Source organism: Oncorhynchus mykiss, chromosome 4, assembly GCF_057628025.1.
Source record: "Oncorhynchus mykiss isolate SJ-2025 chromosome 4, ASM5762802v1, whole genome shotgun sequence".
NCBI classification, from domain to species: domain Eukaryota; kingdom Metazoa; phylum Chordata; class Actinopteri; order Salmoniformes; family Salmonidae; genus Oncorhynchus; species Oncorhynchus mykiss.
In genome coordinates this window covers 75,944,464-75,970,350 of record NC_143025.1, presented here as the reverse complement: position 1 = coordinate 75,970,350, position 25,887 = coordinate 75,944,464, and the positions used below count along the sequence as shown (strand labels likewise).

Genomic DNA, 25,887 nt, shown 5'->3' with positions numbered 1-25,887 from the left:
TCTCAACAAGCTTCACCTGGAATGCTTTTTCAACAGTCTTGGAGTTCCCACATATGCTGAGCACTTGTTGGCTGTTTTTCCTTCAGTCCGTGGTCCAACTCATCCCAAACCATCTCAATTGGGTTGAGGTCGGGTGTTAGCGGAGACCAGGTCATCTTACACTGGAGGTGTGTTGCGTCATTGTCCTGTTGAAAAACGAATGATAGTGGGACTAAGCGCAAACCAGATGAGATGGCTTATCACTGCAGAATGCTGTGGTAGCCATCCTTGTTAAGTGTGCTTGAATTTGAAATAAATCACTGAGTGACACCAGCAAAGCATCCCCCACACCACCTCCTCCATGCTTCACGGTGGGAACCACACATGCGGAGATCATCCTACTCTGCGTTCAACCTACTCTGCGTCTCTCAAATTTTGGCAGTTGGAACCAAAAGTCTCACATTTGGACTCATTAGACCAAAGGATAGATTTCACCGGTCTAATGTCCATTGCACGTGTTTCTTGGCCCAAGCAAGTCCCTTCTTCTTAGTGGTGTCCTTTAGTAGTGGTTTCTTTGCAGCAATTCGACCATGAAATTCGACCTCATGAGAGCCAGTTTCATCATAGCGCTTGATGGTTTTTGCGACTGCACTTGAAGAAACGTAGAAAGTTCTTAATTTTCCGAATTGACTGACCTTCATGTCTTAAAGTAATTATGGACTGTCATTTCTCTTTGCTTATTTGAGCTGTTCTTGCCATAAAATGGACTTGGTCTTTTACCAAATAGTCTTATCTTCTGTATACCACCCCTACCTTGTCACAACACAACTGATTGGCTCAAACGCATTAAGCAAGTGACCATCTCTTGAAGCTGGTTGAGAGAATGCCAAGAGTGTGCAAAGCTCTCATCAAGGCAAAGGGTGGCTACTTTGAATAATCTCAAATGTATTTGGATTTGTTTAACACTTTTTTGGTTACTACATGATTCCATGTGTTATTTCATAGTTTGGATGTCTTCACTATTATTCTACAACGTAGAACATTGTAATAAACATAAAAAGAAAAACCCTGGAATGAGTAGGTGTCCAAACTTTCAACTGGTACTGTATATGTAACTGAACATGGAACACTAAGAAAATGTCTATATGTGAAAAGTTTCTGTAAAGGTTAAAGTTGAACTTGTAGACATCCAGAATGAGAGAATAGAATGCGTAGTGAAACAGGCCTGCACTGACTAACAGTGAGGGGAACAGGACATGTTGGCCTACTATACAGCCATACTGATAGAGGTTTGAGACAAACATGCCCAAGCATGTCACACACAACGTAAACAACTGACAGCAATCTGGTGGGGATGGAATCAACAGCTCTACAAGCCAGCATGCAGAGACAAGAGTGAACAACAGCTATTCTCACAAACACAACACAGGAGGGGGCTGACAACATGGAGGGATAGTGACATAAGGACGGGGGGTGGTGTTGCATACAGTATGGTGGCTGGTTAAGTGACATAAGGATGGGGGGGGGGGGGGGGGTCGTGTTGCATACTGTATGGTGGCTGGTTAAGTGACATAAGGACGGGGGGGGGGGGGGGGGGGGTGTTGCATACTGTATGGTGGCTGGTTAAGTGACATAAGGATGGGGGGGTTGTGTTGCATACTGTATGGTGGCTGGTTAAGTGACATAAGGACGGGGGGGGGGGGGGTGTTGCATACTGTATGGTGGCTGGTTAAGTGACATAAGGACGGGGGGGGGGGGTGGTGTTGCATACAGTATGGTGGCTGGTTAAGTGACATAAGGATGGGGGGGGGGGGTCGTGTTGCATACTGTATGGTGGCTGGTTAAGTGACATAAGGACGGGGGGGGGGGGGGTCGTGTTGCATACTGTATGGTGGCTGGTTAAGTGACATAAGGACGGGGGGGGGGGGGGTTGTGTTGCATACAGTAAGGTGGCTGGTTAAGTGACATAAGGACGGGGGGTGGTGTTGCATACTGTATGGTGGCTGGTTAAGTGACATAAGGACGGGGGGGGTGGTGTTGCATACAGTATGGTGGCTGGTTAAGTGACATAAGGATGGGGGGGGGGTCGTGTTGCATACTGTATGGTGGCTGGTTAAGTGACATAAGGACGGGGGGGGGGGGGGGTCGTGTTGCATACTGTATGGTGGCTGGTTAAGTGACATAAGGATGGGGGGGGGTTGTGTTGCATACTGTATGGTGGCTGGTTAAGTGACATAAGGACGGGGGGGGGGGGTGTTGCATACTGTATGGTGGCTGGTTAAGTGACATAAGGACGGGGGGGGGTGGTGTTGCATACAGTATGGTGGCTGGTTAAGTGACATAAGGATGGGGGGGGGGGGTCGTGTTGCATACTGTATGGTGGCTGGTTAAGTGACATAAGGACGGGGGGGGGGGTCGTGTTGCATACTGTATGGTGGCTGGTTAAGTGACATAAGGATGGGGGGGGTTGTGTTGCATACTGTATGGTGGCTGGTTAAGTGACATAAGGACGGGGGGGGGGGGGGTTGTGTTGCATACAGTAAGGTGGCTGGTTAAGTGACATAAGGACGGGGGGTGGTGTTGCATACTGTATGGTGGCTGGTTAAGTGACATAAGGACGGGGGGGGGTGGTGTTGCATACAGTATGGTGGCTGGTTAAGTGACATAAGGATGGGGGGGGGGTCGTGTTGCATACTGTATGGTGGCTGGTTAAGTGACATAAGGACGGGGGGGGGGGGTCGTGTTGCATACTGTATGGTGGCTGGTTAAGTGACATAAGGATGGGGGGGGTTGTGTTGCATACTGTATGGTGGCTGGTTAAGTGACATAAGGACGGGGGGGGGTTGTGTTGCATACAGTAAGGTGGCTGGTTAAGTGACATAAGGACGGGGGGTGGTGTTGCATACAGTATGGTGGCTGGTTAAGTGACACAAGGGTGGGGGGGGGGGGGGTCGTGTTGCATACTGTATGGTGGCTGGTTAAGTGACATAAGGACGGGGGGGGGGTGTGTTTTGCATACTGTATGGTGGCTGGTTAAGTGACATAAGGACGGGGGGGGGGGGGTCGTGTTGCATACAGTAAGGTGGCTGGTTAAGTGACATAAGGACGGGGGGTGGTGTTGCATACTGTATGGTGGCTGGTTAAGTGACATAAGGACGGGGGGGTGGTGTTGCATACAGTATGGTGGCTGGTTAAGTGACATAAGGATGGGGGGGGGTCGTGTTGCATACTGTATGGTGGCTGGTTAAGTGACATAAGGACGGGGGGGGGGGGTCGTGTTGCATACTGTATGGTGGCTGGTTAAGTGACATAAGGACGGGGGGGGGGGGTGTGTGTGTTGCATACTGTATGGTGGCTGGTTAAGTGACATAAGGACGGGGGGGGGGGGGTTGTGTTGCATACAGTAAGGTGGCTGGTTAAGTGACATAAGGACGGGGGGGGGGGGGGGTCGTGTTGCATACAGTAAGGTGGCTGGTTAAGTGACATAAGGACGGGGGGTGGTGTTGCATACTGTATGGTGGCTGGTTAAGTGACATAAGGACGGGGGGGTGGTGTTGCATACAGTATGGTGGCTGGTTAAGTGACATAAGGATGGGGGGGGGTCGTGTTGCATACTGTATGGTGGCTGGTTAAGTGACATAAGGACGGGGGGGGGGTCGTGTTGCATACTGTATGGTGGCTGGTTAAGTGACATAAGGACGGGGGGGGGGGTGTGTGTTGCATACTGTATGGTGGCTGGTTAAGTGACATAAGGACGGGGGGGGGGGGGGGGGGTTGTGTTGCATACAGTAAGGTGGCTGGTTAAGTGACATAAGGATGGGGGGGGGTTGTGTTGCATACTGTATGGTGGCTGGTTAAGTGACATAAGGACAGGGGGGGGTTGTGTTGCATACAGTAAGGTGGCTGGTTAAGTGACATAAGGATGGGGGGGGGGGGGGGTTGTGTTGCATACTGTATGGTGGCTGAACAGAAAGGCACTGGAGCAACGAACCGCCCTTGCTGTCTCTGCCTGGCCGGTTCCCCTCTCTCCACTGGGATTCTCTGCCTCGAACCCTATTACAGGGGCTGAGTCCCTGGCTTACTGGTGCTCTCTCATGCCGTCCCTGGGAGGGGTGCGTCACTTGAGTGGGTTGAGTCACTGACGTGATCTTCCTGTCTGAGTTGGCGCCCCCCCTTGGGTTGTGCCGTGGCGGAGATCTTTGTGGGCTATACTCGGCCTTGTCTCAGGATGGTAAGTTGGTGGTTGAAGATATCCCTCTCGTGGTGTGGGGGATGTGCTTTGGCAAAGTGGGTGGGGTTATATCCTTCCTGTTTGGCCCTGTCCGGGGGGTATCATTGGATGGGGCCACAGTGTTTCCTGACCCCTCCCGTCTCGGCCTCCAGTATTTATGCTGCAGTAGTTTGTGTCGGCGGGGCTAGGGTCAGTTTATTATATCTGGAGTACTTCTCTTGTCTTATCCGGTGTCTTGTGTAAATTTTAGTATGCCCTCTCTAATTCTCTCTTTCGGAGGACCTGAGCCGTAGGACCATGCCTCAGGACTACCTGGCCTGATGACTCCTTGCTGTCCCCAGTCCACCTGGCCATGCTGCTGCTCCAGTTTCAACTGTTCTGCCTGCGGCTATGGAACCCTGACCTATTCACCGGACGTGCTACCTGTCCCAGACCTGCTGTTTTCAACTCTCTAGAGACAGCAGGGGCGGTAGAGATACTCCTAATGATCGGCTATGAAAAGCCAACTGACATTTACTCCTGAGGTTCTGACTTGCTGCACCCTCGACAACTACTGTGATTTTTATTATTTGACCATGCTGTGTTGCATACAGTAAGGTGGCTGGTTAAGTGACATAAGGATGGGGGGGGGGGGGGGGGGGGGGTTGTGTTACATACAGTAAGGTGGCTGGTTAAGTGACATAAGGATGGGGGGGGGGGGGGGGGGGGGTTGTGTTACATACAGTAAGGTGGCTGGTTAAGTGACATAAGAATACTCAGAGTCACTAAATAGTCCCCTAAACCAGTGGTTCCCAAACTGTGGGGCACACGAGGGGTTGGCAGGAGTCTATTTATAACTTGTTAGAAATGTCCAGATCAACTAGCCAATGTCACCTAACGACTTGTTTGTTTTTTCCCCCATAGATAGTTGTAATGTTTTTGTCACTCAAATGTCACATGAACACATGACATGGCAAAATGTATAGAATTGAAGGAAATGTTCTTTGCACCCCATGACAAAATGTGTAGAATTGAAGGAAATAAGCTTCAACCCTGCTAAATTATCTCCACTAACAAGAGGGTTGTGAGGGTTTGTGTCATGAACAGTGCTTGTGCCCACAGAAATCGACAGGGCACAGGATGTTCCCCAATGTTGGAAGGGTGAAGAAGTTTGGGAATGCCTGCTCTAAACCACAACCACCTTGGGAGAAAACTTCCATTCGCCATCTGCGCCCATTCAACAGACATTTTTAGGCTTACAATGTTGTTTTGATTATTGCTTGAACAGTCGTTTAGATTATATTTAATTGTGATGGTTGCAAAAACACCTACTTTGGACAGATCAGTTATTAGCAAGAATGCTAACGCTCATTGACATAGGCTGGTAGCAAAGCTAGCCAAAGAGCATTTTAAAAGTTTAAGTGATTCTTAAGTATAATGCAGGACATTCATATCAGCCTTACAAACCAATTAGAATGCAAAACGTGTGTGAAATGCACCCATAAACAAATAATGATCGGGGGGGGGGGGGGGGAATTATCCATACAGTACAGGATATTCTTTTTGACGATATCATATCGACAATGTTATTTTGGTGCTAGTTGGCTGTACCTGCACACCTTCATAGCTTGTTCACCTTAATTAGGAAGCCAATTTGTTTTCTGCACTTTCATTTCCATGACTGAACAAAACGTTCTCATGGCTTCTCTTGTTCCTCTGCAGCAGACATATGGTGAGAAATATGTTTGGAACATCGACTTACAATAAAATCCGTTTCGAATTGCAATACATATAGAATTGAGAATCGCAAAACATATCGTATCGTCACTAAAGTATTGTGATAATATCGTATTGTGATGTCCCTGGAAATTCTCAGCCCTATAAGCAACATGGAAAATGGAGGTGTGTTTTACCCCCACAGTGGGGACATTGTGAATAGCAGCTCAGATTATGAGAGTTATGGTCTCCTGGCTCCACCTTTAGCCTTGGTCACATTGGCAAGAAGTGCTCTGTGAAAAATATGCGCACAGAAACATGCGCACACACACCCTTGACACACCCCTGCATGTGATCCAAAGGGTCTTTAATAGCTATCAATAACACATACCACTCTCTCACACACACACTTGGTAAGTGGTAAACAAGGATGGGTTGACACGGTGCTCTCCACTTTCATAACACTAGTGGCACACATCCCCCGCCCTTGACCTGGTTTATGTGAACAACACACACACGACAGAGAACAAAGGTATGCAATAATATGCACATATGAGCAAGCACATACACAATGATACATAGTGGCAAACCTATTCTGGAGTATAGAGACCAGAACCGCTCAGCTGCCTATGACCCAGGACTAACCAATCCAGTCCCTCTCAGAGCAGTCTGTTCTTAAAGAAAGACGGATGAATTTCCTAGATATTGGAACAAGGCCAAAATCTCCCTATATCTCACTCCGATTTCAAAATAAGACCTGAACAGGCCTTAACCCCACCATCACCCGAGTCTATGAACACCAGCAATAGATAACCAGAAAGCAGGTCCTCTCACAGTCTCTGTTCCCCCTCCACAGACCTACTGTACCAGACCCCACCAAACCTTCTAGGCCACTATTCTTAAGATTTATTTAAAAAGTGTATGGAAAATTAAACACTATTATACAGTATCTTGATAAGTATTCAACCTGAGTCAAGACATACTATTATTAGAATCACCTTTGCAATGATTACAGCTGTTAGTCTTATTGGGTAAGAGCTTTGCACACCTGGACTGTACAATATTTTCCCATTATTATGTTCAGAATTCTCCAAGCTCTGTCAAGTTGGTTGTTGATCATTGCTAGACAGCAATTTTTAAGTGGATTCTCAAGCTGACTTAAGTCAAAACTGTAACTAGGCCACTCAGGAACATTCAATGTTGTCTTGGTAAGCAACTCTGGTGTATACTTGGGCTTGAGTTTTAGGTTATTTTCCTGCTGAAAGGTGAATTTGTTTCCCAGTGTCTGTTGGAAAGTGGAGTGAACCAGGTTTTCCTCTAGGATTTTGCCTGTGCGTAGCGCCATTCAGTTCCTTCAATCCTAAAAAAAAAAAACTCCCTAGTCTTCACAAAACAGGATACATGTTTAGGAATACTTTTCTTCTATACAGGCTTCTTTATTACACTCTGTCAATTAGGTTAGTATTGTGGAGTAACTAGAATGTTGTTGATCCATCCTTAGTTCTATCACAGCCATTTTCTTTTAGGAAGGAGACCTGAATCTTTATAGTAACTGGGTGTATTGATACACCGTCCATAGTGTTATTAATAACTTTACCATACTCAGTGATTTTCAATGTCTGATTTTTGTTTTACCTCCCTGGTTGAATCTGTTTGAAATTCACTGCTCAACTGAGGGACCTTAAAGATAACTGTGTGTGAGGTACAGAGATCAGGTAGTCATTCAAATATCAAATGAACCACTATTATTGCACACTGAGTGAGTAAATGGAACCTATGTGACTTGTTAAGCAACATTTGTACTCATGTATGCTTGCCATAACAAAAGGGTCAAGACTTTTCTTTTGTAATTAATTTGTAAACATTTATAAAAACAAAATTCCACTGTGACATTACGGGGTATGGTGTGTAGATCAATGACACAAAATCTAAATGTAATCCATTTTAAATTCACATTGTAACAACACAATGTGTGAATACTTTCTGAAGGCACTGTAAGTTGACAGATTGACACTTGAATAGCAGGCGGTGATTCATGTCTGTTGGTTACACAGTTGGGCTTTTCAACCACAAAAACAAGTCAACATCGTTAGCATTATTGCAGCTATGAAGATGTTGCTTTTTCTATCTAAACAAAGATCTACTGTGTGTGTACGGAGTTATTTAAGTCCAAGTTGTTGGCCAACCTTTTTAAAAGGGGAAACAACACGCCCCCAGTTGAGCACAGGGGCCCATAAATACTGCTGACTAAATAAGGTTGGCCTGGTTTCTCTCTCACACACACACACACACACACACATTTCCTAGAAGTTTTTGAAAATGGTTCAATGGATGTTTTCGAGAATCCCATATCCAATCTACACCCCCCCTCCCACACCCTCCTATATCTCACCCCTCCCTTGACTGTTAGTTATGTTTCTTGCAGAACACAAACAGATTCTAGAGGTGTGTCTGCATCTGGCCAATGACAGCCAGATCAGGCTGTGTGTCTGAGCCAATGGGAGCGGCTGAGGGGGAGGAGCGAGCTTGTTGTTTTGCTGCTCTCTCTGTTCTCTCACTGTTTTCTGCAAGTCTTCAGCATGATGGATGGAGAGAATAAAGGAGAGGTCAGAACCTAGTATTAATAGGAACTGGATGCATGCCTGCAGAAGGGAGGAGACTCAGACACACACACACACACACAAATCCTCTCTTAACACACACAGTGTCCAGAGTTACTGAGTAAGCTGATGTCAGGGTGTGGAGGGCTCATAACAGATGTGTTCAGCACACTGCCATGATGAGGCATCACCAGCTCGACAACCACCTCAGAAAAGGACACTGTACATCCCACATAAAACACCTTAACACACACACAAAATAACAAACATCCCTCTCTCAGCAGTTACTTCCCTCGTCCCTCTCCGCAGTTGATTTATGTAATAGAAAGTCATTACAGGAAGAGCCCTCAAAATATTTGAGTGTTTCTTGAAACTGACCCCAAATCTGTTCCAAAAAAGTATTCTCATGAGCATAACAAACCTTAATTCCACAGATGTTATTAAATGACAACATAAATTATCCAATATGACAACTAGATTGCTACAGGCGAAACCAAAAAGACTCAGTTGTTCTGTCATGTGTGTGTTTGCATTTGCTGAGAGAACTGACGAGAGGAGAAATATTAGTGAGGAAAGAATGGGTGATGACAGCATGTTTCTCAGATGGCCACCTGTACACAGAAACACACATGCAGTGCATTCGGAAAGTATTCAGACCACTTGACTTTTTCCATTACAGCCTTATTCTAAAATTGATAAAATCAAAATTGTTCCTCAACCTATCATTCTTAAAATAGAAGAAGTTCGGAACCACTGAGACTCCTAGAGCTGGACGCCCGGCCAAACTGAGCAAATCAGGGGAGAAGGGCCTTGGTCACCTCACTGACCAAGGACCTAATGGTCACTCTGACAGAGCTCCAGAGTTCCTATGTGGAGATGGGAGAACCATCCAGAAGGACAACCATCTCTGCAGCACTCCACCAAATCATTCCTTTACGTTGGTGGCCAGACGGAAGGCACGCCTCAGTGAATGGCACATGACAGCCCACTTGGAGTTAGCCAAAAGGCACCTAAAGGAAAGGACTCTCAGACCAAGATAAACAAGATTCTTTGGTCTGATGAAACCAAGATGGAACCCTTTGGCCTGAATGCCAAGCGTAATGTCTGGAGGAAACCTGGCACCATCCCTATGGTGAAGCATGGTGGCAACAGCATCATGCTGTGGGGAAGTGGTTCAGAGGCAAGGACTGGGAGACTAGTCAGGATCGTGGGAAAGATGACCAGAGCAAAGTACAGAGAGATCCTTGATGAAAACCTGCTCCAGAGTGTTCAGGGCCTCATACTGGGGCAAAGGTTCACCTTCCAACAGGACAACAACCCTAAGCACACAGCACAGGAGTGGCTTCGGGACAAGCCTCAATGTCCTTGAGTGGCCCAGCCAGAGCCCGGACTTGAACCAGATCTAACATTTCTGGAGGGACCTGAAAATAGCTCTGCAGCGACACTTCTCATCCAACCTGACAGAGCTTGAGAGGATCTGCAGAGAAGAATGAGAGAAACAGGTGTGCCAAGCTTGTTGCGTCATACCCAAGAAGACTCAAGGCTGTAATCGTTGCCAAGAAAGTACTGAGTAAAGGGTCTGTATTCGTACGTAAAATGTTATATTTCAGTTTATTAAAAAACGATTTGATCCATTTTAGAGTAAGGCTGTAACGTAACAAAATGTGGAAAAGGTCAGTGTCCGAATACACTGTACGCAGTACTGAAGCTGGTTAGCTTTATAAATCGAATAGATCTAACTTGCGTCATAGGATACCCCTCTGGTTTCATAAGGGGTTCAGTTCCGTGTGTGTTGACTGCAACAACAACTGAGAAACACAGACAAGGTGTGGCACGCTGTCAACAAATGATAGATTAGAGTAGGAAAAGTTGTTTTTCCTTCTCTCTATAGGTCTCAGCCTGCCCTGGCCGAGCTATCCTCAGAAACTATTTTCCTCCCTCTCCTTTCATCTCCTTTTCTGTGCCTCTCCCGAGATCTTTCTGCCCAACTAGATTTTTTATTTCCCTCCCTCTACTCGGTTATATCCTCTCAACTTTTCATTCCACTTCCTCTTTTGCCGTCTGTATCTCACTTGCCCCTCTCCCTCTGCTTTCCTCTCATCGGCCTCCATGCTCCTCCTTCTCCTCTCCATGTGCCATCATTACACGACAAACAGCATTGTTTCCAAACATTTTCAGCCTAATGTAAACTTTGTCCTCCGAGATCTGAAATGGAATTTTGAACCCGGCCTAGTTCTGATGCTCTGTTGTGAACACCAGTTACATAAGCCCGCAGTAAGCCTTCACACCCACTATAAAGCTCTTACAAAGCTCCACTGTTCACCACCTCAGCATTAGAACCAGCACCACCTAATCAATCCATGATGACGTGGGTTGGATGCAGTCTCTCTCATCTTCTTTGAGGATGGATGCCCATCATATTCCATTCCTGAACTTGTCATCAATTGTAGGATATAGGGCTGATCCATACAAACTGTAGACTATCCATGGGGAAACTCACTACACTAGTCTGTACTTTCAAGTGCTTGATGTAACATCGATCATGATCAGTGGTGGTGTCACAAATTCTACACATGTCCACCACCTCTACCAGCTCAGCTAAAATCCAGGCCATCTGTGGACAAATATAAGGACAAACTGAAGGGATTTCTCTAGTGTGGCAAGAGGTCATGGTTAGGATAGGACAAAGAGGGTTTGGTTTAAGATGAAACCCTGTTTAACCACCAGCTAAGACTTTAAAACCTATGTGTATTCACACAATGTTCTCTAGATAACTACCGGCCTCACTCTCTCAGACAAAAATGATAAGACATGCTATCCTGATGACTGTGCAGTAACAGTATGTACTGTAGCTAAGAGTAGGTCAGTCGTCGTGCCGACAGTGGTGTGAGGTAATCTGTGCATTACTTGAGTGGTTGACTGGTGGAACCGGGGGCGTGTCGTGTTGTGAGGGACCCGGGACTCAAACACAGAGTGAGAAAGAACATGATGAACAGGACGTTATGTTACCTCAGTAATGGCTGTCCGGTTCATCATCATCATCATCAGTTAGAATGAGGGATAGAGAGACCCGAGTCAGACTTCCTGCTTGCTATGTTTAAAACAGACCCCCTACTGCTAGGACATCAGTGCTAGTGGTACACACACACACAAAATAAACAACTAGCATGAGTGGATGTGAAAGAATAGGCAATCAACAGATCCTCAAATACGTACACACGTGTTTCATACCGCTGAGACGTGGTTTCCATAATCCCCCCCTCTCGTCTTCACATTTTTAATAACCGCTGACTTTAGAAAAGAGGAACACTCATATTTCCTCTTTCAAAAAGAAACACGTGTGGGTTCTGTCTACTTGGGCACATGTCATAAAGAGACAACACTCACGTGTGCCACCACCCAGTCTAGTGTAGGGTAGGGAGGTCCCAAGGATCAAGGATAGCACTGACCATTTTGGTACAGTGTCAGATGTTCCACGCTCCACTCACACAACAAACACTGAGAAAGACTGGAGGAAAAATACAGAACAACAACATCCATATTAAGGCAAAGTCTTTACAGTGTTTCAAGGCTTAGGCCTACAGAAAGGTGAGAGCACGTCACTGTGCAAAGTACAATCCCTTCAAGGTCTTAGAGACCAAGCCTTAGACAGTAGACAAACACAAGGATCAATCTAAGAGACCGTGAACTTGAAATTTAGCAAGTCGTATTGTCTGAATGAGTAGTTCTCCCCTTCTCACTCACACACACAGGGCTGTTTCCCAGTCACAGATTAAGCCTAGTATTGAACTAAGAAGATTCTGGGAAACCAGCCCTCTGTACACTACCAGTCAAAAGTTTTAGAACACCTACTCATTCAAGGGTTGTCCTTTATTTTTACTACATTGTAGAATAATAGTTTAGACAAACTATGAAATAACACATATGGAATCATGTAGTAACCCAAAAAATGTGTTAAATCTAAATAGATTTTATATTTGAGATTCTTCAAAGTAGCCGCCTTGATGACAGCTTTGCACACTCTTGGCATGGGCTCCGATATATGTTTTAGTTTGAAACGATCCAGTGAGATTCGGTTTGATTAGAGAACTAATCGATGTGATTCAGTGCTATACGATTCGATGCACTAACATTTGTTGCAAACACACATTTATTTTGATTTCTAAATTAAAATCTGCTGAAGATGGAGCTCATGAGCAGGGCCTCTCTGAGCTGGGCCTCTCTGAGCTGACGTGTGTGTAAATGATGTATACTATGTAGGCACCTGATCTGAGCCATAAGGGAGGCTAGACATCTACAACCCCACTACCACTATCAGATTAGAGCCATAAGGGAGACTAGACATCTACCACCCCACTACAGGATTAGAGATCTACCACTATCAGATTACGGACAACGTAGCCTGTTTTTAGTCCCCCACTTTGGTTCTGAAATCACCATCACCCACTAATTCACTTTTTGCAGGTTAAGTGTTTGAGTTAGTAATGCATCAATAGTTATAGTTTACAAATTAGTTCCGACATAGCCAATGAAAATATAGCACAATTTTGGATTTCACTCCCAATCAAATGGCTATGACCTTTCTGAAGATTAGTTGGCTTCTTTTCTCCTCTCACTTTGGGCTTGCAGTGTGCCGCACAAACAGGATTCCTCATCATTAAAATGATCAACTTCACCCTGTATATCGAAACATGACCATATACACTGACGTTTAAAGCAAAACTACCAACTGCTGATGGTAAACCTGAACAATCAGAATACAATCTATTGTAAGCCCTGTTCAGCAGGTATAGCCAGATGGGAGTCTCCAGTAGGTTATGTTTATTCCGCCAAAACATCATTTTCAACAGCACACAGATAAGAACAACCACCTAGCAAATGACATAGGTTGTCACTCAACAAATAAAGCCTAATATTGCGCAGGCCATTTTAACATTTGAATGCTGAAGGTGCCGTGCAGATGTGCAAGATCAGGAACAGGCTGCCTACCTGGCGTTGGTCAGCGTGAGAAGCTGGGCACAGTGCGCAGTTTGACTAGGCTACTGATTTCCCTAGGGTTGTGCGGAATGAAAAATGACTTGTACATCAATGACTGTCAACACAGTTACATGCTTCAACACTGAAGGAGAGGACCCTTTGGTTATCACAAAATATGAGGTCTTTTTGGAAGGTAGAAAGAAAGTAATATGACTGTGTGCATACTTGAACTAGACCTACAAAAGGGCCAAAGAAAAGAGATCACCAAATAACACCCAGCCTAGGCCCTAAATAATAAACCAGGCACTAGATTTACTATCAAGCTTCAGACCATCCAATATATGCAGGATGTAATCAACACACCAAGCCCATCAGCTCCTGACTCCTGAACAAGAACTAGGCTAAATCCCAGTCAGAGGCCTTGGAGTTGTTAACCAATACAGTCTACATCAGAATGGGGTCTGGAGACCAGCCATTGACCTATTCATGCTTTGCCACCTGATCCTTAGGTGCCTCTCAAGCATGCATGTCTTACAAGATAGACAAAGATACTGTACACATACCCAGAGAGAAGAGGGGAGAAGATGAGAGAGAAAGACACAGGGGATGTTTGTTCCTTGGCCAGGGCAGTAAGGATAATTATTTATTTTTTTAATAAAAAAATAAAAAAAACAGGCATTGCTTGCATTCAGTTCAGTGCATGGAAAATTCCAGGTCTTGCCAGAGCATAGGGGTGAAGAGTGGATGTCTGGCGCCCTCTAGTGCACAGATATACTATGCTACACATTATTGTAGTGGTGTAAGCCTAAATATTATAATGGTTTGGCTATGTCTAAAGAATACAATGTGGAGTTTGAAATCCAGTAAAAAGTGGAAATCTATTTTTATTTTAAATCCATGGTGCATTGGAGTTGCTAACCAATACAGTCTACATCAGAATGGGGTCTGGAGACCAGCCATTGACCTATTCATGCTTTGCCACCTGATCCTTAGATGCCTCTCAAGCATGCATGTCTTACAAGATAGACAAAGATACCGTACACATACCCAGAGAGAGGAGAGAGAAAGAGACACAGGGGATGTTTGCTCCTAAGATCCTACAATTGTTCATTCATGCATTCAATCAAATTAAATCGACAACAGGTGGGCTGCAATCTGATCTTTGTCAAACAGTTTGGGACTAAAAACATTGCAGTGTGGGTAGCTGTGTGTACCCTTGCTGCAATGACTACAATTTTATTCTGCAGGATGGTGTGTGTCTCTTTCTCCATGCCTTTCTGTATCCCTCGATCTCTCTCTCATTCCCCTTCCATCGCTTTCTCTGTGTGTGGGTGAGAGAGGGGTGTGCACTGCACTGCAGTGCAGTTGAGGGGTTCTGGTAGTTTTCCACTGGAGGTAGTTGACTGAATACAGAGAGACATTTAGTTCAGTGCTGTTAACCCTTCTCTATCCCTCTTCTCACTCTCCTTTATCTATACATTCTCTTATTTTGCTCTCTCCTTTTAATTCTTCCTCTTTCTATCCCCCGCTCTTCTGCCAGAAATAAGCCCAGGCCAGCCTCTTGGTAACAGTGCCAACTGGCCACCCTATCATGTCCCTCATACCACTGGTGCCATGGTGACTGCCCGCTCTCTGTAACACCCCATTCACCCACCTCAGCCTCCCTCCCCCCGCACCAGTATTAAAAGCACTATGGCTAACCATTAAGAGAGGAATAGAGAAGGAGAACACAAAACAGTCCAGCAATCAGAAATACATATACTCAGGTCTTTAATATTATAGTAAACTGTGCTGGTATGTAGTGGATAAGAAGAGCGTTTATTATTTTCAGTCAATCCCATTGGCTTAATGACCTAGTTCCACACTTAGCACACACCCCCTCCCCCATTCTCATGCCTCTCTCTCTACCTCCACTCTTACCCTCTCCGTAGTCTGCACGGGCACAGCAAAGGTGGGATGCATTGTGGGACTCAGGAAGGGGGTATGTCTTCGGTGGTTGGATTTTGTGTGTGTGGCGGTGCCCTTTTGATGACATTGCTATGTTACGCACGTTCAGAATATAGATCAAGGCATGGAGACAGGAGCATTGGATGTGAAAAACCCACTTATTAGATTATGGTTAATTAACATGAAACGTGAACACATTTCAGCATACAAAAAAGCGTTCTACATGCAGGTTCAGCAGCCTACATCTGTCAGTACATCTGCCAGATGATCTGATGACAACCCGCTTAGTCTACTGGTCTGGCATCCTGAGAAACAGCCCCATCTCCCACAGGCCAAGCATTCCAGCTCCCAGGCAGCCCAACCCCCTCAGTCCCGCTACCAGACAGCCCAACCCCCTCAGTCCCGCTACCAGGCAGCCCAACCCCCTCAGTCCCGCTACCAGGCAGCCCAACCCCCTCAGTCCCGCTACCAGGCAGCCCAAACCCCTCAGTCCCGCTACGAGGCAGCCCAACCCCCTCAGTCCCGCTACCAGGCAACCCAAACCCCTCAGTACCGCTACGAGGCAGGCCCAGCAGGCAGCCAGCTGTAAATACAGGGTTTTAGATATCTCTACCCCATTCTACATACAGAGAAACGGAGGAAGGGAGAGAGCATCTCTGTGTGGTTACTGTGCCAAAGGTCGCTGCTGCCTGCAGCCTCTCGCTTTCTCTCCCCCCACCATGCAATTTGTCTGCTCAAAAACGAGGTCAATCTCCCATAATCCAAGACAGGGCTCAGAACTGCGACCAGAACACTTGCATTTGTGACCCTTTGACTTGGCAGTGCGACCACAACTTTTAATGTAGCCGGTCAAGTTAGTTTTGGGTTCACAATGTTAAACGTTTCATTAACAAGATTTACTCAAACAGTGATGGGTACGAAACCAGGTATTCAAAAAGTTTAGTCCGAAGTCTTGGTTAAATCTTCGCGATGCGCATTTCAGTCATCACGCACGATTGAATTATAATTTCTAAAGGCTTTCCCCAAAAATCTTCCCAATTAAATGTTGACTGCAAAGTAGGGCTACCTGACAGAATGATATCAGAATGATTTGTATCAATCGCGGGGCATTTGTTCATCAAACTCACATGTCGCCTACACTGTATATGGTAGCCACTGGCATAGCACACCCTCACAGCCCCCTGGAGGTCGGGCCCCCCAGATAACATATCAACATGTCATTCATTTTTTTTTATTAAAGGAAATTACTTTTAAACTGGAACATTTTCTCTCAGCCTCTTGACAAATTGTACAAAATAGCATGAGACTAGCTATAAAACCTACAGTACAAACACAAAGCTAGCCAAACAACTGTCTCTTGCTAGGTGGACAATTGATTTAAAAGGGTAACTGCACCTTTATTTTATTTATTGTTGCCAGACTTGTGATTTTGAGAGTGAAAACCTGACAAAAAACTAAAAAGATCAAACTGATTTTATAGGGCCCTACAACTATAGAATGACTGTTCAAAAATCACTACCAATAACACGCTTTTCTAAGTTTTATTTTTTTCCTCCAAAGAGTCAATGTAAATATGATATTGTCAAGTTAAAATGTAATTGTGTGTGTTTAAAGGAAAGGTCATTATAGGCTATAAGCTACTTGCTCAGCCCACAAAGTAAATATAACATATAAAATGTGAGCATCCCGGGCCAGTATTCATTCATTCAGGCCTTTGACAAATTTATCTGAATGTCAAGCCCTACAAGGGCATACTAATTTAATATTGCGTTGCACCCCCTTTTGCCTTTAGAACAGCCTCAATTCGTCGGGGCATGGACTCTACAAGGTGGAGAAAGCATTCCATTAGGGATGTTGGCCCATATTTACTCCAATACTTCCCACAGTTGTTTCAAGTTGGTAGGATGTCTTTTGGGTGGCGGACCATTCTTGATACACACAGGAAACTGTTGAGCGTGAAAAACCCAGCAGTGTTGCAGTTCTTGACACACCATACCACATTCAAAACGCACTTAAATCTTTTGTCTTACACAATCCATGTCTCAACGCAAAAAAAAAAAAATCCTTCTTTAAGCAGTCTCCTCCCCTTCATCTACACATCAATAAGCGCCTATAGTTTTCACCTGTATTCACCTAGCGAGTCTGTTACAGAAAGAGCAGGTGTTCCTAATGTTTTGTACACTCAGTGTAGATCAGGTCATTATCACCGCACAGAGGAGAAAAATTGGTGCGACCAAATCATGTGATGATGCTGTCAACTGAAAAAGCTAGTAGCACCAGTCCCACCAGCATAAAAAGCTAGTAGCACCAGTCCCACCAGCATAAAAAGCTAGTAGCACCAGTCCCACCAGCATAAAAAGCTAGTAGCACCAGTATAAAAAGTTAGTATAGAAACCTGCGGGAGATCTGCCCAGAGTCCCAGACCACCGGCCTCTCTTTTCTCTCCATTGATACAGTAAGCAAATACAGGATGACACACACACACACACACACACACACAGGAGAGGACGTCCTACCACCATGACGGTACACTAAAAACACATAACAATTCTCTGAAATAATCTCACCATGTCATGCCAAACAAAACTCATCAGGCAACAGTCGTATATAGCAGTAGCTTCCCCCTACCCCCTTTTCAAAGCAGCAGGACTCCTCAAAAAGGCAACAGTCGTATATAGCAGTAGCTTCCCCCTACCCCCTTTTCAAAGCAGCAGGACTCCTCAAAAAGGCAACAGTCGTATATAGCAGTAGCTTCCCCCTACCCCTTTTCAAAGCAGCAGGACTCCTCAAAAAGGCAACAGTCGTATATAGCAGTAGCTTCCCCCTACCCCCTTTTCAAAGCAGCAGGACTCCTCAAAAAGGCAACAGTCGTATATAGCAGTAGCTTCCCCCTACCCCCTTTTCAAAGCATACAAAAAGACAATGCATCAGCCTAAAAATCCACTAACCTTTAAAAAGGAAAAACAAGAACAAAAGGGGAAACAAGTTGTAATCGTCTTCTGCCTGTAGGGCCTCCTTGGCCTTTCATGTGAAAGGAGAGAGGCCGGGCCTAACTGCCTGAGCGCCTGACTGTGGTTCTATTCCTGGGTGGAGGGACGCCAGACAGAGCACAGCAGACTAGGCCAGGCCATATCATTATTTAATCACAGGTTTGTGTTTATTACCACGGCTGCTGAGCCATGCTAAAGAAACAGAATTGGCTAAATAATGTGTTTTAAAAAAAATGTAAAGCATCACAGCTAACACTTCCTCCCTTAACTGGCAACAACCTGTGCTATTGCCTAGAAGGCATCGGTTAAAACACTGGTGAGGCTTTTCCTACTAGCATGGTGGGACAGAGGACAGGACACTGTGAATTAATGTCATTTTTACAACCTCGTGTCAACAGGTCTGGCTTTTTTTTAAATCAAATCCAAAATGTGTACCAGCTGTTTGTTAAGAAGCTCAAGCAGATACCAGGAACATGGTAAAATAGGAACAAAGATAAATCGGTCTTTCAGTAGTTGTTTCTCAGTCAGGTTAGGATTGCAAAGGGTCGGAAACTTTCCGGTAAATTTCCAGAAATGTTTCATGGGAAGTTAAGCAAAATTCAGCAAATTCCCGGGTTTAAGTCATCAAGAAAAGTTTGCTTATAACAGTGAACCTTTTTTTGTGGAATACAGAAGGCAATTCTATACAGAAGGCAACTATCCCTAATTCAATAAAATTGCAAACCTCTGCACGCACAGTGCACTCTTCCATCACATGTACAGCTGATTCTCAAGATCTTGCACACGAATGAGATGATATTGAGCCCACACTACTACACTGTCTGAGCCAATGACTACATGCTGTCTGGTCAGTTTTGATTACAATACTGGGTGGGGTGAATATATTTAATATGAGACACATGATTTTTTTGTTAACTAGTAAATAGTGGCCTACAGCAGTGTGTTTAAATCATTTCTAACTTGTTAACAATTTCTGCTAGTTCGTTTTTGCTACCATGTGGGTTTTAGCTTGCTTGAGCCTGCTAACTGAGGAGTGTTAATTCACCTGTTTCCATACATGTTTCATTTTTTTTTAAAAAACCTTACAAAGGAGTTGTTTAATCTAACTGCTTAACTACTTATCTGTACATGGAATTGTATTTTTTTTTATAGGTAGGATGTCTTTTGGATATATATATATATATATATATATATATATATATATATATATATATATATATATATATATATATATATATATATATATATATATATATATATATATATATATATATATATATATATATATATATATATATATAAATCTTTACAGGAAAATGCCACAGGCACTATCTAATGTGTGGAGACATTTCACTGCAGCTAACGTAGAAGGAAAAGCTGTGTACATTTGCAAATACTGTGCCAAATCATAAGTGAAAAATGCAACAAAGATGCAGAATCATCTGGCCAAGTGCATAAAGTTCCCTCAGAGCTCACAACAAGCAAACTCTTGAAAAGAAGTAGAGGGACTTTTGTCAGATGCGATGGGTGTTCAATATTCCCTTTCTTTTGTTGTTCAGTGAAATCATCCCATGTGACGACTCAACTCATTGAATTAAAGTTCAATTCGTAACTAAATTGTTGTTTTTTTCTATTGGAAGGATTTAATAATTTGCAATTATGTCTACTTATGATGAGGTAAAAGGTTTTTGTCTCCATTTGATATGGTAAATATATCCAATGCAAAAACATCTACATTTAAATGGTATTCATATTAATTTGCATATATTCACCTTAATTCCCACGGAAAGTTTCCACCTCTGAATATTCCCCAAAATGTGCAACGCCATTTCAGGTTGGGGGTTAGCGGGTAACAAATGCTTCATAGCATAACTCAGAGAGACCGCGTCTGTTGTCTAACAATAAGAAAAGTATGAAAATGTATGCTCTCACTACTGTAAGTCGCTCTGGATAAGAGCATCTGCTAAATAACTCAAATGTAGATAGTGGATGAAATGCAGTTCTTAGACTAAGGAACACAGTGACCACACTGAGCTGATCAGTCTAACCGTACCTTTCATATACTTTGTATTTTCTCTCTGTGTGTGTAAAGAAGCTGTGCTCCTACATGCATTGACTAAACCACCAATGAAAGCACAACGCTTTAACAAGACCAGCATGACCTTCTGACCAATGTTGCTTACGTTGACCATGTCTACTGAACTGCCTGGGTAAGCTGTTCTGACCTCCGAGTGTTGACCTCTCTGAACCCCTTATACAGAGCCAGCTTGTGAGAACTCGACCCTCCTGCCCACCCCTACTCCCCCGCAACATGCTCTCCTAACCCTTCACCCCCAGCAGTCTCCAGTACTGGAGGAAGACAACACCAGAAAAACCACAGACCGCTCCCTTCCCTGCAACTGTCAACACACTGTCCTACAAATTCACAAAGGCTGCCTCCTTGGAAAACATAGCACATGACAGCTGCTTGTTTTAGGTTGAAGGCAATTCTGCAACTGGCAGATAGTATGTTAGGCTGCATACACAGTGCATTTGGAATGTATTCAGACCCGTTGACATTTTCCACATTTTGTAACGTTACAGCCTTATTCTAAAATGGATCTACACAAAACACACACACTACCCTATGACAAAACAGAAACTGTTTAGAAAATGTTAGCAAATATATTTACTTAAGTATTTAGACCCATTTGTTGAAGCATCTTTGGCAACATTCCACCATCAAGTCTTCTTGGGTATGACGCTAGAAGCTTGGCACACCTGTATTTGGGGAGTTTCTCCCATTCTTCTCTGCAGATCCTCTCTAGCTCAGTCAGGCTGGATGGGGAGCATCGCTGCAAAGCTATTTTTAGGTCTCTCCGGAGATGTTCAATCGGGTTCAAGTCCAGGCCACTCAATGACATTGAGACTTGTCCCAAAGCCACTCCTGCGTTGTCTTGGCTGTGTGCTTAAATGGTTGTTGTTCTATTGGAAAGTGAACCTTCACCACAGCCAGAGGTGCTCAGCGCTCCGTTCATCTTTCCCTCGATCCTGACTAGTCTCCCAGTCCCTGCCACTGAAAAACATCCCCACAGCATGATGCTGCCAACACCATGCTTCACTGTAGAGATGGTGCCACATTTCCTCCAGACTTGGCATTCAGGCCAAAGGGTTCAATCTTGGTTTCATCAGATCAGAGAATCTTGTTTATCATGGTCTGAGAGTCTTTAGGTGCCTTTTGGGAAACTCCAAATGGGCCGTCATGTGCCTTTTATTGAGGAGTGGCTTCCGTCTGGCCACTCTACCATAAAGGCCTGATTGGTGGAGTGCTGCAGAGATGGGAGAGCATTCCAGAAGGACAACCATCTTCACAGAGGAACTCTGGAGCTCTGTCAGAGTGACCATCGAGTTCAGGGTCACGTCCCTGACAAAGGCTCTTTTCCCTCCGATTCCTCAGTTTGGCCGGGCGTCCAGCTCTAGGAAGAGTCTTGGTGGTTCCAAACTTCTTCCATTTAAGAATGATGGAGGCCATTGTGTTTTTAGAGACCTTCAATGCTGTATAAATGTTTTGGTAGGCTTCCCCAGATCTGTGCATCGACACAATCCTGTCTCAGAGCTCTACGGACAATTCCTTCGAAATCATGGCTTGGTTTTCAATCTGACATGCACTGTCAACTCTGGGACCTTATATAGACAGGTGTGTGCCTTTGCAAATCATGTCCAATCAATTGAATTTACCACAGGTGAACTCCAATCAAGTTGTAGAAACAATTTAAGGATGATCAATGGAAACCGGATGCACCGGAGCGCAATTTCAAGTCTCAAAGCAAAGGGACTGAAAACAATGTAGATAAAGTATTTATGTTTATTTTTAATACATTTGCATAAATAAATAAAAAACATTGCTGTTATTATGGGAGTGTGTAGATTGATTAGGACAAATATTTATTTAATCCATTTTAGAAAGCTGTAACAACAAAATGTGGAAAAAGTCGAGGGGTCTTAATACTTCCCAAATGCACTGTAAATTAGACTATTTCTATATAAAAACACAACCTACATTTACAAACACATTAATCTCTCAGGTGTCAATACTTTATTCTTGAAAGGATGCTACATAATAAAATGTTTAAAAAAGACCCTTCAGAACAGTCTACCTACAGTAACTTACTGTGAGAGCATGTAAACTATACATCACTGATATAATCCCTGGATTAAGTACAGGGGTATTATAGAAGCATTCTTCTCACCAAGCAGGAAATCCTCACATTTGAGACTATTGTTGGAAGGGGACTGCCTGTATGATTAGACTGACCTGCCTGCCTGCCCTGTGCTCTCCAAGACTCTCTCATATCAGCCGAATTAGAAAAGCCCCCCCCATCTTAAACGGGGATATGTGTGGGGATGGGCGACCAGAACACATGGAGGCTAAGGGAGCCGCAGACGTGCAGGACTCATAAACGCAACCTTTGGCAAGACCTCAACAATTGCAGCTTAAGATAATTTGGAAATACCAGACGGTGGTGCGTACCCTCGGCGGCACTGCTAAACCGCAAAGCCGCTTTCTCTATGCTGTGTCCCTCGTGCTTTTACTCACTCTATCATCCAGATATACACTTCTACACACAAACATGAATTATACCCGGAACCTAACAGGGTTTTTTCTATGAATAACATCCTGAGCCATATCCTCATGAGCTTTTCTAATTGTTTGTTTGTTATAGACATATGTTTTTAGCTGGAGAGGATACAGGCTGTGTACACCAGCTCAGGTTAAATGACTAATAATTTACGGCCTATTCTATAAAGTGCAGTGTTCAGCCCATTTCCCCATGCATACAACACATTACAATATTCATGTAGTCAGACACCCTTAGGATGATTAACAAGGCAAAGTTCCCCTACGCCCTGACCCAATTTTGTTTGTAGCTTTGGGTCATTTTTAAACAAAAAATGTACAGGAGACAGACAGGGTCAAGATCAGAGGTTAGCTTATCATTACTTTCCCTTGGTGCCTTGCGGTTACATCGTTTTATACCGTGTTCAGTCGTCAATAATACAGTTTCTAATCCGGTTACAGCCAGGAGAGCCTTCTGCATTATAATAGCATACAGTAATCTCCATCCATTGACACTGTAGCCCATCCTCATACCTGTCAATGATGAGCCATTGGGTTCTGAAGTATTCACGCACAGGGGTTAATAACCAGACAACAATAACAAAAAGAGATCACTTGTAATGGCCTAGCTACATGATGGCATGAGGCAGGCTGTGGTCTATCTTGGGTTAGTTATAAACATCTTTGACGGTAGTCTCGCCACAAACTGCGCATGTGCAGGCCGTCAAAACAAAGGCACTCCTTCAATATAAAGCTGTTTGACTAAAAATTTAAATGTGTCAGTTTGTAACTTTCACAAGGTTGGAGTAACATATTCAACTATTTAAGATAATGGCTCCAATCTAGGTTGTGCCTTTAGATTTGGACAAAATTAAAAACTAAAAAAAGTTAGAATTTCTCACTACTCCAAACCCCGGCCTGCTTGGTTGCTTGCAAGCATTCCAGGAAGTCTTTTGATTATGGCCGGCCCACTCATTAGGCAGGATTAGGCGGTATTTTCTGAGCTAAACTGACTAAGACGCATCTCCAACAACAAACATTTTCTCTCACCCACTTGCATATGGTCTTTTTAGGTGAGCACTGATGCTGCCCTGTGATAAGCAGTGCCCACTTTGTCAAAGAGGCACCAAATATTTTGCTTGTCCATTCCCAGCACGCCACTCCGTGTAACTCTACACATCGCTGCGGCACTCCACCAACATTCAGTCAAAAATACAATCTAATATAAATCAGGTAGCAGATATAGGATATGGTAGAAAGAGTATGTGGCCTTTTCTGTAGCCCACAGGGTGGAGATCAAATGTATGACAACGTAATGAGACTTTTTACATCATGCAGGTTTCACTGATCAAATAGCCAAACCTAAATGGCACCCAGTCAAATAAAAAGAACGTGCTGTCATGTTAAAAATAACACATCCTAAAAACAGGACAGGTCAAAGTAAAATGGACAATCACAACTGAGGAGTTTCACCCCATTGTCATTATTAGTGGTTTCAAGTTTGTTTCCGTCAATTTTTCACAAGCTGATCATAGCGGGAAAAAATATAATACTTGTGCATTTCCCACTGTGTAAACACATTACAAATAGGCTCACGATACCCGCTGACAAAGTTGGGTAGTTGATATTCAGAGCTTAAATAGATAAATAGATTAGTCACAGAAATCAGGATTAATAAAGCCAATGTTTTACAAATGGTGGGCCTACCACATGGACGGGCATTGATAAAAGTACACAGCCTACGTGGCTGACGTCTTTTGGATGTCTTTTTGGTCCTGTCCGGACTTATTTTTTGTGTTTTACAAACGGTAGGCTTACCACACAGATGGACATTCATAAAATTATATTTCAGGCAACACTGTAGGCACCTCAGTAAGCACGGATCGAAGCCGACACCTTTTGGAAGTCTTTTTATGGCGCAGTCCGGACCGGCCTTGATTTCCACCTCCACAGTCATCGATTTTTTTTGTCCAGACCAAATCTGAACCAACCATAGACGTCTAAATTTGGTTCTGATTTTGTCCGGTCTGGACCAGCCTTTATTCAGCCAAAACATAGACATCTATAAATTCTGTATTTTCAACTTTCATACAGAACCTAAATTGAACCTAACTTCAACTACTGGAAAATATGTATTTTAGCTTACTGGGGCTATTCTAGTTCTGCATTTTTTGGGGTCCTGCCTAGGGTGGCAGAACAGCAAGGACCAGCCCTGCTCGCAATGTTGTACCTCTGGGATTAGAAACTCTGTGTTAGTGGTACAGCCACTGCCGTATAATATCAGACAGCACCACATCTGTCGACCTCGCGATGCGTGTTCTCCTACCTGAACGTTCTGCAGCAGCCAAACACATCGCTCTCTGACGTCATCGAAAGGGCACCGCTTGGACAGCATGAGTAGACGGGCCAGGATGTCGTTCAGGTCGCTGGTGGGGTGCCCTGCAGTAGCTACAGGCGAGGGGACGGTGGCTGGTATCGGCCCTATACTCTCCACTCTCTGCATCACCTCCTGGCTGATGTGCTCCATTGCTGTGCCTCTGGATCTCGGGTCACGGCTGCCCAGAGCCTCCCATCTGGCTGTGGCATCCTGATCCTGGATGTCCATCTTATTCTGATTATCTTGATTTCTCGTGGCAGGCTATAATATGAAGTGCATGAAATACCAACCGTTTGCTGTCAAATACTCAGATGCTAAAATCTTTATATACACCCTACGTTAGCATCCCCCAAATGCATTCAATAGACCGTACAACTACAAATATTTATGAAAATTCTAAAACAATGTCAGTCAACTTCAACAATGCAGCTAGAGAGTTGACATTGATAATGCAAATGAGAAACAAAATAATTTGACTGGATAAAAAGGACATT

The 25,887-nt window shown here is 44.1% G+C and overlaps 1 protein-coding gene across 1 annotated transcript in view; it reads right to left on the bottom strand.

The window, feature by feature from the left end:
- Window positions 1–25,654, bottom strand: part of sesn1 (sestrin 1) — a 69,363-nt gene extending 43,709 nt beyond the window's left edge. The window contains exon 1 of the mRNA XM_021600702.3: window positions 25,343–25,654. Within this exon, the coding sequence (XP_021456377.1) occupies window positions 25,343–25,621 (279 nt within the window). The 5' untranslated portion in view covers window positions 25,622–25,654. The remainder of the gene's footprint in view (window positions 1–25,342) is intronic.
- Window positions 25,655–25,887: the final 233 nt, after the last annotated feature.